This window comes from Prunus persica, chromosome G8 (assembly GCF_000346465.2).
Source record: "Prunus persica cultivar Lovell chromosome G8, Prunus_persica_NCBIv2, whole genome shotgun sequence".
Lineage (NCBI taxonomy): Eukaryota > Viridiplantae > Streptophyta > Magnoliopsida > Rosales > Rosaceae > Prunus > Prunus persica.
The window spans coordinates 440,933-453,147 of record NC_034016.1 but is presented as its reverse complement, the minus strand read 5'-3'; the positions used below and the strand labels follow the sequence as shown (position 1 = coordinate 453,147).

The 12,215-nt window shown below is 38.1% G+C and overlaps 2 protein-coding genes and 4 long non-coding RNA genes across 6 annotated transcripts; all 6 read left to right on the top strand.

Moving 5' to 3' along the window:
• On the top strand, positions 3,154-5,545 carry LOC109950656. Its single transcript, XR_002272919.1, has 4 exons — positions 3,154-3,168; positions 4,053-4,120; positions 4,760-4,820; positions 4,963-5,545. It is a non-coding gene; the product is annotated as an uncharacterized LOC109950656 (long non-coding RNA).
• On the top strand, positions 7,998-8,759 carry LOC109950652. The gene is made up of 2 exons (XM_020570373.1): positions 7,998-8,377; positions 8,555-8,759. Exons 1-2 carry the CDS (start codon positions 8,168-8,170, stop codon positions 8,717-8,719), a joined length of 375 nt encoding a protein of 124 aa, XP_020425962.1. The 5' UTR covers positions 7,998-8,167; the 3' UTR covers positions 8,720-8,759.
• LOC109950608 (DNA ligase 1-like) lies at positions 8,980-10,266 on the top strand. The gene is made up of 3 exons (XM_020570152.1): positions 8,980-8,992; positions 9,085-9,825; positions 10,030-10,266. The coding sequence occupies exons 2-3, from the start codon at positions 9,151-9,153 to the stop codon at positions 10,264-10,266; spliced, it is 912 nt and encodes a 303-aa protein (XP_020425741.1). The 5' UTR covers positions 8,980-8,992; positions 9,085-9,150.
• LOC109950653 lies at positions 10,356-10,757 on the top strand. The gene is made up of 3 exons (XR_002272916.1): positions 10,356-10,444; positions 10,550-10,636; positions 10,734-10,757. It is a non-coding gene; the product is annotated as an uncharacterized LOC109950653 (long non-coding RNA).
• LOC109950654 lies at positions 10,826-11,187 on the top strand. The gene is made up of 2 exons (XR_002272917.1): positions 10,826-10,964; positions 11,126-11,187. It is a non-coding gene; the product is annotated as an uncharacterized LOC109950654 (long non-coding RNA).
• On the top strand, positions 11,195-11,692 carry LOC109950655. Its single transcript, XR_002272918.1, has 2 exons — positions 11,195-11,353; positions 11,438-11,692. It is a non-coding gene; the product is annotated as an uncharacterized LOC109950655 (long non-coding RNA).

Sequence of the window (12,215 nt, the reverse complement as noted above, 5' to 3'; positions counted from 1 at the left end):
CATGCCTTCTTCGGGGTTGCCAGATCTCAGAATGACCTCAATGTCCTTGGTCAATCCCCGGTGTTCGACAAAGTATTGCGAGGTCATTCCCCCCAAATCACGTACCAAATCAATAATACTGTATACTCTGGTGCGTACTACCTTGCTGACAGAATTTATCCTAGGTGGACGACATTCGTGAAAACAATTCCGAATCCCTAATCCGAGAAGGAAAAAAGCTTTGCTGCCTTTCAAGAAGGTTACAGGAAAGACGTGGAAAGGTGTTTCGGTATCTTGCAAGCTTGTTGGGCAATTATTAGAGATGCTGCTCGGATACCAGATGAGGAGGTGCTGCGGAGCATTATGATGACTTGCATCATCCTTTACAACATGACTGTGGAGGATGAGTTTGATTATGATACTCCAGAGGTGTTTGAACCCGATCCCATGAACACTGCTTTGACAAGAGTATATGAAAGGCCGATGGGACCAAATGAACAACCAATGGAGCCCGAACCGTTAATTCGAGATGGTCAATACAACAACCCCATGATTGATCGTTATCAAGAAATGCAATCTTCATATGTTCATGAGAGACGTCAAGTTGACTTGATCGAGCACTTGTGGGAGATGAAAGGCAATCACAGTGGATGAAGTCAAGATTATTGCTTTGTTTGGAATTATGCTTTGTTTTTAATTATACTTTATTTTGTGTGTGGTGTTTTTTGGAATTATTTTTTATTTTATTTTATTATGATTTTTAAGTATGGTTTGTTTTGTGTGTTGTTTGCAATAAATTAAGGTTTGTTTTTAATTAATCTTTGTTTTGATGCACAAATGTTTTTAATAAATAGTCATATTATTTAATGCTTTCTTTATTGAATAAAAAGGAAACAATACAACAAATTAATACATGCAAATCTTTCAATACAACTTAATGGTTTTAATCATTTAACCAATCCGTATTGCTAGGTCTGTCGTCATGGAAAAGTTTTCTTCTCATCACATCCCTTCGTTTTAGTTTCCAATAGGCCTTTGTTTCAGGAGACATATGGCTCGTATCCATGGCCATGATTTTCATCTCTCTATCCTTCATGTCTTTTTCTTGTGCTTGTTGCTGTTGAATTGCAAATGCTTCCTGTCGTGCCAAGTCCGCTTCGTCTCTTTTCAAGTCTCTCTCAATTCTTAGTGCAGTGTTCTTAGCTATTTGCTCCAACAATTGTACACATTCATTGTTCGAAGTGTTTCCTCTCTTGGCCTTTGCCGCCTTTCTCCCAATAGGTCTCGGCGGACGTGGGAGTGGTGACTCCGTTTCCATTGGGGGTCCAATGACGAATCGTGGAGCGGCGTCTCATTCAACACAACCGCCGGACCTGTGGGAATAATTTTGAATCTCGAACAATCCTTCACAACTTCCCAACATTTGTGATGCAAGAAACTTTTTTTGCCTTGGCCCATGGCACCGAACCAAACTTGTGCTTGTATGATCTATTAAAAATAAATGATTGGAAGTGCAAGAAAATAACAAGATTATGCAAGAAAACATAAACAATTTGGAAATGCAAGAAAAAAAATTGATTATGCAAGAAAATATAGACAAATTGGAAATGCAAAAAAAAAAAAAAGATTATGCAAGAAAAAGAAAAAGAATATGCAATAAATAAAAAAAAGTTACACTAAATTGATTAAAATGGCAATTATAAATATTTTACCTTATCGGATAGATTTTGACCGCTTCGAATGTTCTCTCTTGCTTTTGTCAACGCATTTCTCCATTTCCCTAACTCTCTATTCATAATTTTCCATCTACTAGACAATGCCATTTCGGTCCGAATGGAACCCGATCTTTGACAAAATTCTCCATGAATTTTGCTCCACATATGAGAGAACTTCATCTCATTGCCTGTGACAGGGCAATGACTAACGTTCACCCAAGACTGACACAACACAATATCTTCTTGAGTTGTCCATGCACCTCCGGCTTCGATAGAAGATGCAATTTGTTTTTTGATACAAATGGAAAGTAGTAGAAAAATATGAGTGGAAATTAAAAAATATTGGAAGGAGAAGAGTTTGTATGAAGATTTGTGGAAAGTGAATAACGTGAGTGGAAAGTAAAAAATATTGAAAGGAGAAGAAATTGTATGAAGATTTGGTGTGGAAAAGTGAATAAAATTGTTAGGTATTTATAGGGAAAAAATCCAAAAAAATTTAGAATTTTTTTAGCCAAAAAAACAAGGACCGTCGGATTTCTGGAAAAAAGCCGATCGGAGCATCCGGGTTGCTACACGTGGCATTTTCCTGTTGGATTATGTTAGGGATGACATCAGCGGTGACGTCATCAAGTGGAAGTCAAATTTTTTTACCGTTGGCATGTGAAACTCATGCGCCAACTGTAAAAAAAAAAAATTCGAATTTTGCTCGTTGACCTTAGCATGACATCACCGCTAACGTCAATGCCTTCGGGTTGAAGCCCAGGCAAGATCTGTTCTTGGGCTTGCTCGGGCTGGTGGGACCTAGGGCTTGCCCGTGTTGCTTCTTCTGCGCTGGAGGTCCAAAACCCACGAAAGGGGCCTCCTGCCCTGGCAAAAGGCCCTGCACTGGAGGTGGCCTAATAAGTCACCGAAATTGTCACACGGGTTATCAGGTGGTTAGTGACAAAGAGGTCAAGAAGACATGTAATAACCCAAAACAAAATATCTAAAAAGAAATAAAATATCTAAAAAGTAAGGGTAATATCTTCTAGCAAAAAGACAATTTTGCCCTCACATAATTTAATAGAGAAAAAGTTGACTTTTTGATCGAGAAAGAATTTGGAAATTCCGTTTGCGCCATTGCGTAGATCACAGCGAAACGAGTCCGCAGACACGGAGTGGACCCGGATCGGAGTTAAAAAGTCAGATTTTTAACCCTTTTCCTTCTCTCTCTCCTCATTTCTCTCTCCTCCCGATTTTTTTGCTCCAGCCGCCGACCTTTCCTTCTTCTCCTTGATGCCACGGCCGCCACGCTTGGAGCCGATCTCCGAGACCGGTGCCAAACGAACCACCACTCGACCGCCGTCATTTCTTGACCAGCCGCCGCCCTTGCCGTGGCCGGACCTCGCCGGAAAACGCCATTGTTGCCAATTTTTCAGTTCAAATTTCCAGCTCAGTTTTCTCCTTCAATTCTCCACCAAATCGATCGAGTAAGGTATGGTTTCTCAGCTATTTTTTGTGGTCTAACTGATGGATATATAGGTTTCGATCGATTTTGGCTCTAGAAAGTTCGATTTTCAACTTGAAAATCTGCCGAAACTTCGGCCACCGTGATCTACTGTTTCTGGTCACTTTTTGGGGTATGTTCAAGAACAAAAGTGACTCCAAATGGGGTGTTTTACCTAGTATAGGAGTTTGGAGTCCTGGTTCTGAGATTTTTCGACCACCCGAAATCGCTTAAGACACCCAAATCTGCCCGCGCGTGCTGGGGCGCGTGAGCGAGGGTGGTGAAGTAATTCTGTACAGTTTTGTGACCCTCGTGTCATCACGAGCGCGTAGGATTTCGCGGATCTTGATTCGGAGTCCGTTTGAGCCCCGAACGGATTTTCCATATCGCGCGATCCTTGGGTGCAATGTCGTCTAATCGTCGGATCGCACTGAATTTTGGATATGTCGTACTACATGATTCCAGGATCGTGTTGGATTCAACGGATTGCGAATCGGAGTCCCGGATACTCCGAAATCGCGAACCTTGGGGCTAGGGTTTGGATTTTAAGCGATAACGCGATTTCGGCTAATCCGACCGTTTGTTTCGGACCGAATTCGCGGAACATGGTTCCTTCTCTATGAGGAATCTTCAGAGAAGCCCAGATTGGCCATCGGAGATCATGGACCCCACGGGTCCCGGGTCGGCCGATCGGGCAGCTTATTGCTTAACTAAGCGTCGGGTCTTCCAAAATTGATCTAAAAGTCTGAAAGGCTAAAGTGGGTATAAGAGAAATTTTATAACGAGTGCACGTATTTCTAGGAGCTGGGGGCAGGGTGTTTAATTTAAATTCTTTTTATTCAGCAGTTTATTGATTTATTATTCATGGATAGTCAGGCCCCAGAGATCCAGTCGACCCGCAGGAGGGACCTTCGAAGGGTCCAATTAGCTTGGACCATCAGTGAGTGGACTTTCTTTCATAAATAATTTTATATAAATGAGTTATATAAAGCTTTTTATAAATGAGTTTATATGAGTAAATTTCATTATTTGATTTTGAATAAGTTTTACCGAATATTTTCCGAGCATGATTTGTGCCGTAAAAATATCTTTATTTCTATGCTGCTTAGTTGAACATGGTAGAACGTGACAGAAAGCAGAGTTGAGATTTATATCAGAGAAAATAGCAGCTTAGTTTCAGACTTGCCAAATACAGTGAATTATCAGATTTTTTCTAAATTAGAACCACCATGACGCCCGAGACCTGCCAGGGGAATTGACGGATTTTCAGGGGTACACTCAGGTGGTAGTTTTAAAGTAATTTGAGCACTTTTGTGCAGCTATTGTTTTTCAATCATCTTATATCAGTTTTCTCAATAAACGTGCATGTTGTATCTCTTCATATAATTGTTCAGCTTTACGAATCTATATACATACTGTTACATATTTATATTTAGAGGAATACTTTATATTAAACATAGGTGAACTTTAGCTTTACTTATCAAGTTATTTTTACTATGGGGGTTATTATGATTGTAAACTGTTTTCCAGAACCTTATGTTTGGTCCACTCACATTTTTAACCTGTTTTTCGCCCCCAGGCCGTAGAAGTACGCAGGATCCGCCACCGGGCCATCCCTAGCTTCCGCACCACCAAGTAAGGTAGAGTTTTGTGGATAAATTCTTGAAATCCTGTGAACTTTAGAATTTGCTCTGATATCTGGTTTTAGTGGAAAACTGAAGCTGGCAAATAAGTGGTTATCCTAGTCTGGCAGTTGGTGTGATATTTGAGCTTGTTTGACAGGTGGAAGATTCTGGAATTGGTTAAATTACAGGGGAGACTCTGCCGAATTTTCGACAGAAGTCTAAGGAAAATTTTAAAAGAATTTTGAACGAGAAGGGTAAGAAGGTCTTTTGTACCCGACATTCGCCAGGTGTCGGACATGCACAGGACTTGGCTCGAATTTCAAAGCAGAAATTGGGTCGGGTCCTGTCAAGACAAGCTGGGTTGATGCATTTTTGGGACCTCGTGAGGTGGTGGTTACTAAGAGCACTTTCATCCATTTGCTATGGCAAAGGGTAAGGGCAAGAGCAAGGGATGTTACTATTCATGTGAATAGTGGCAGTCATTGCAAAAGGTTGTGTTTTCACCAATTGCCATGGCAACCACTATTTACATGAAATATGAGGAGAGAAATTTGTATAGATTTTTAGTGTGGGAAGTGAAGAATATGACTAAGTATTTATTAAAAAAAAATTCTGGAATTTTTAGTTTTTTTTATAAATTTTTTTTGTTGCTGACATCCTCGCTAAGATTTGCATTCTAATACAAACTCTAAGATGGTCTTCTACTCACTTAAGGATAACTAGTCCAATGTCAATTAGGATTACATGGATCGATTTAATTTTAAGGCTTGATATATAACTGTTTCAGATAAATACAAGTGCTTAAGATTTCCTAACTCTAAATGGATTGAGATACCTAATCCTTTTGGTTAAAGGAGTTTAAGCAATCCATGATGAGGATGATTCTTAAACTATGCCTATAAATGGGAGGTCCCTATGCTAACGGCAAATCACTCTCAAATTATTCTACCCCATCAAGAAGAGATTCAAGAGCCAGATAGCATAGAGAAACTACCCTACTGCAAATCTGCCTAAAACCAGTGAACCAGTCAAGAATACAATGTCGGATCAAGGTATGTGTTTTGAGTATATAAACCTATTAAAGTCTTACATGTGGTATCAGAGCATAGGTTATTTGCTCTTAACCTAATTACAAGATAAAATTCGCCTCAAAGGATTGAAATATGTTTTATATCCTCATTATAAGCATATATGTTTTGATTGCATATCTTAATTGTTAAAGGTATGAGTTAAACATAAAGTTTTTTGCTTAAATCATGCTTGAAGGACTGATTGGTCAAAGTTTGGGGAGGATCTTGAATCAATTAAGTGAGCCACATCAACTAAATCGATGCAGGAAATTCTTCATTCAAAGTTCCTGATCAAAATTGCATTATATTCAATCTCTCTTGTACAAATCTCTGTCCATATATGTGAATTGTGCAAAGAGGATTGATTATAATGGAACAGTTTTGAAAAACAGATTGTATGAGCAAACAATGAGTGTTTCTCCATCCACAGATATAGAATCATTCGTTGTTTCAAGACTGCTTCTACATATTTGTTGTTCTAAGACCCTGGAACATGTTTGATTTGTGACCTACAGGTGCAAATCAATAATGTCTAGGGTTCTTTAGTTTTAACCCATAAAAAACTTAACTAATTTGGAAGAAAGATACTGAATTTTGCTTAATTAATATAAAACCAAAGCCACCTAATTTTACCAAAAGGACATCCAACAACACTAAAATTACTACATGTGCCATTGTGCTTAACTGTCAAATACAGTTTATTTCATTATAAACCAAAACTTAAAACTGTCAAAACGACATAACATTCCCACAAAACACAACACAAAACGACACTACTCAAATTTAATCACTTCAAAAACTGGTTTCGCGCGACCTTTCATATCTCACTCCAAAAACGCAACCGACGAGCAGAAACGAAGACGAGAACGAGCAGAAACGAAGACGACGAGAACGGCGACGAGCGACGACGACGAGCAACGACCACCGACGACGAGCAACGACCACCGACGACGAGCAAAGACCACCAACGACGACTGAAGCTAAACCGTAAGAAAATGAATCAGTACTCTCTTCGATTTTAGGTTTTGCACCGACGAAGGTTTCAGTACTGTTTCTTCCTTTTGATTTCTGGTTGTTTGTCTTAATTCAATTTCAGATTGCTTTTTGCTAGGGTTTATGGGAATGTGATAACTGCTCATGAATTTAAATGTGTTTTGATATTAGTTTTAGCTACTGTTTCTTCCTTTTGATTTCTGGTTGTTTGTCTTCGATTTTGACCAGAAACTGCATTGCAGTTTCTGGTTCCATAATTCAATTTCAGAGTGCTTTTTGCTAGGGTTTATGGGAATGTGATAACTGCTCATGAATTTAAATGTGTTTTGATATTAGTTTTAGCTACTGTTTCTTCCTTTTGATTTCTGGTTGTTTGTAGAAGATTTTGACCAGAAACTGCATTGCAGTTTCTGGTTCCATAATTCAATTTCAGAGTGCTTTTTGCTAGGGTTTATGGGAATGTGATAACTGCTCATGAATTTAAATGTGTTTTGATATTAGTTTTAGCTACTGTTTTTGCCTTTTGGTTTCTTTTCACATCAAATTTTGAGCAGCAGTTTCTGGTTGTTTGTTGCAGATTTTGACCACAAAAACTGCAGTGCATATCACAAAATGGAACAAGAAATGTCACCACAAAAGAATGAAGCTGAAAACCAACCAAAGCGCAGAATCAAAACGATGGCTCAAAGGATCAAAACAAAGCCAAAGCCAAACTATGATCGGAAAGCAAAGCACCCGGACTATGTCCAATTTCGGTGCAATGCCTATGCTTTCAACAGCATCATTAGAGACATAAAGGACAAGCTCAATGAAAGGCAGAAGAAGCTTCTCAAGAAAACCCCTTTCTGGAACTTGATCGAGCTGTTTTACCGCCAGAGAATTGACATGAATAACATGAATAAGTCGGACATTGACTTAGCACAGCTGCTCAAGAAATTTGATCCGGATACAAAGTCCTTCAAATTTGGAACCAAATCATTCCAAATCACAAGCATTGCAGTGACTCAGATTCTAGGACTGCCAAATGAAGGCAAATCTGTCAAACTTGTCAATGATAGGTACACTGCTACCTTTAGAACAAGGCACTTTGGAGAAAAGGGAAAACCTTCAAAAAACCAGGTATAAGCAGAATTACAAAAGACAATTGCCTTGGCAAACCAACCGAAGAAAGAAAAGGCAAAGACAGAGCAAAAGAAAAAAACGAACAAAGGAAAAGAAAAGAAAGAAGCTGAAGAAGAAGAAGAAGAAGAAGTTGATTACGACAAGGAGGTGGTCAGCCTAATATTGATTTTGCTGTGCATGACATTCCTTTTTGCCAACTCTTCATCTACTTTGCATTGGAAATTATTTGAGCACTGCGTGAATCTAGACACACTTTCAAGCTATTCGTGGGCAAGAGCTGTTTCAGACTACATGAATGAATCCTTGACCGCAAAAGCAAAAGCAAAAGCAAAGAAGGGAGGAGAAGCCTCTATAGGAGCTGTTTCGGGTTGCACTATCCTAATATTGGTAAGTAAACAGTGGCTTATGCAATGCATTTTGAGTTTGAGGCAATGCAGTTTCCATTTAGTGCAATGCGGTTTCCATTTACTGCAATGCAGAAAGGGAAACTGCAACGCAGTTTCTGTTTTATCCTATGCAGTTTCCAACCTAATTTCTGATATATCTTGTTTTTGAACTGTGCAGTTTCTACTGTGTGAGAGGACAAACATCATACAACCAATCCTTGGCAAGGAGAAAGAAACTCCTGCCATTCTTAAATGGAGTCTTGTGGAACTCCACACAAGATTCAACCAAATAAAGGACTTGAATGACATCGAGGTATGCAATTTATCGCATGTTCTGTTTTAATGTATCTTGAATGTGAATCCATGCTAAATCATTCTCATTGTACAGGGTATTTTCAAAACTACTAAAAAGCGAAAAACTACCAGGGAAGAGGAAGACACTGTTGAGAAGGTAATTGAAATCTGTATACAGTGCATTGCAGTTTGTGTTTTCTACATTGCAGTTTGCATTTTATCCAATGCAGTTTCTGAATCATTCAATCTCATTGTACAGGGTATTTTGAAAACATATAAAAAGAGAAAAACTACTGGAGAAGAGGGAGACCCTCTTGACAAGGTATAAGAATCTCTAAACAGTGAATTATGCATTTCGGTTTTCGTTTCCTCCAATGCAATACAGTTTCTAATTAGTTTCTGTTCAATATGCAGGAAAAAGAAAAAGAAGATGATGAGGGAAAACCTGATGATGCAATTCAAGACCTCTTGGTGAAGTCCATGACAGACCAAATCAACTACCGCCAACAACAAGATCCTAGCTTCGTTTGCCCGAAAAGATTACAACTGTGGAAGGATGAAAAAAATGAAGACAGTGAGAAGAAAATGAAGGAATTGTGGGATATATTTATCCAAGCAGAAAAGAGATCAAAGGAGCTGGAAGTGGAGTTGGCAACATACATAGAGAAATTAGATAATGAAGAATGTGTGACTGCCACCATGACAGTGGAATCTACAGTTCAGCTTAATGAAATACAAAATCTGAAAAGGAGGATTGCAGAATTGGAAGGCAAGGAAACTGGTATTGACATGGAGAAGATTGCCAAGAAAAAGGAGATTCAAGAAAAGTACAAGGCAGAAATTGAAAGCTTGTTGTCAGACCCAACAATCTTTGAAATGGAGATGGATCTGCCTACAAAACAACCAACACAACCAGTTGAAGAGAAAGAAGAAGAAAAGAAAGAAGAAGAGAAGCAACAAGAAGAGAGAGAAGAAGAGAAGAAGCAAGATGCTCCAACACCTGATGTTCCTTCAAGAGTACAAAGGGTGAAGAACAGAGAAAGAAAGAGGCTTCAAGCATCTTGCTATGTGTACGAAAAAAATAAGAAAACAAAAAAGGAGACAAAAAAGGATGATGAAGAACTACCACAATTCAAGCTTATCTCTTCCGAGGAGGTATGCAATTACCGCAGTTCAAGCTGCTGCTTTTTTCTATTTTCTGCATTGCAGAAACAGAAACTGCAATGCAGTTTCCGTTTCCTGCAAGCAGTTTCCGTTTCCTGCAATGCAGTGTGTTATCTGCTTTACAGAAATGGAAACTGCATTGCAGTTTCTGTTTTATCGAATGAAGTTTCTAATTAGTTTCCTTTCAATCTGCAGTTAACACAAGAGGCATCTCAGCCCGATGCCACAAATCCAATTCCTGACCCCCCTAAAGGAACGAGCCTTCATGATTCAATACCTGTGGATCTACAACAATCAAGTGATGAAGATGAAGGACAAAAAAAGCCAACAAAGAAAAAACTAGGATGGGGTCAGAAAAAGGTGTGGCAGAAAATTCCAAAGCCGGACAAGGAAAGAATTGAAAAACACTACTTAAGCACTCAACTTCGCTAACATCTCTATTCCAAAATAACAATTCTTTCATCTTTTAATTACAATTAAACTAAAACTAATCTTGCGAATTTCATGTATTCGAATCCGCAGTGATATCTTTTGGGCAGGACTCAATGATGAGAAAGTGACAAACCATGATCTCAAAGATATTGTATGGGACCTGGAACTGTCACAAAACGTAAGTATTTACCAATTCTATAACACACACTGCACTGTATTTTTTATTTGTGCTACCTATATTCCCCATTTATAATTCCATTTTTCTCCAATCAATGTGAAACAGGTTATTGAGGCCTATATCCAAATAGAGGAGGATAAAATAGAGCCCATGCAGACAGAGAGTCCACAGTACATGTCCACATGGACTTGGGTAAGTATTATTTTGAAAATTCAAAATTGTTTAAACAGACAATGCACTGCAGTTTTCGAAAAATATATACTAACAAATTGCCATTCTGTGATATCAGGCTTACATGCAAAGCTTCCTAGAGCCATCTTGGCACAGGTTCCTGTATGAACCCTTACTTGAAAAACTCGAGAAATGCAATGTTCTTTTCTTCCCGATTATTTCACAAGAAGAGTTCCACTTCACACTTCTCACATTTCACAAAAATGAACGAAAGTGGAGACACTACAATCCACTTAGATCGTTGGGACGTAGAAAAGAAGAAAGGTGCATTGACATTGCTCGAAACTTTGTAAGTGGAATGAAACTGTCTTAATTTCTCAGCACAAACACAAACAGAAACTGCATTGCAGTTTCTGTATTATACATACTGCCTAATTTCAGACCAAAACTATAATATGCAATGCACTGATTACCATTTCTTTTTCTCTTTTTTTCTTCTTCTTTAAACAGGTTAATATTGTTGAAGGGTGGCTAGAATATATAAGACCTCAAGCACGAGTGTTCATAGAAACAAAAAAAAAAAAAACCAACACTTGTGAAGCAAAAGGAAGGGCCCCCGACACTTGTACAAAAATATTTGACTCCAAATGAAGAACTCACTCTCAAATGGATTATGCAAAATCCATTGCAGTTTCCATTTGAGGATGACATGGAATGTGCTCAACAAAGTGCATCTTCGTAAGAATTGTGTCTACTCAACTATTCATTACAGTTTGAAATCATTCAAAAGCAAAAAAAACTAATCTCGTATTTCATTTGCAGATTGGATTGCGGCATGTTCGTCATGTTCTATATGGATAAAATAGCACAAGGACAGCCCATTCCAAAAAGCGTGGACAAGAAATTCATGAATGAATATCGAGCACAATATGTCACAAAACTCCTACACCACAAAAACTGTGTAATTAATCGTCTCTAGTGATTTGCCTTTCGTTAACTCAAGACAATATGTATCTTAATTCTTGTGGATGTTTGTAAATATTTCTAGTTATGGTATATGAGAACATATTTCCTATACATATATAAACTGTAATATAATCTTGGAACAGGATGCAACAAAACCAAAAGGAAACAAACAAACTGCACTGAATTTTCTGGTCAAAAATACTGCAACAAATTAAAACTGCAGTGCAGTTTATATAAATAAATAAAAATAAAAAATCAGCTCAAAAAATGTGAAAAGAACCCAAAAGCCAAAGCCATAATCAAAGTACTAAAACTTTGTTCAAAACACATTTAAGTAGGTCAGCATTGAAATGTAGTTTCTGCTACAAAATCTGAAATAAACAGAAACTGCATTGCAGTTTCTGCAACAAAATCTGCTCAAAATCTGAAAACAAGCATTGAATGGCAGTCGAAAACGAATATCCACTCATTAAACAATTGTATAATTTTCATTAACTTCAAAAAAGAATCACAATATCCAATTAGACGCTGTGTAGCCAATTACAAGCAACTAAAACTGCAATACAGTTTTTGCAAAAAGTGCAACGCAGAAACTGACTATACATTCGCTAAACCATATCTAAAATAAAAAATT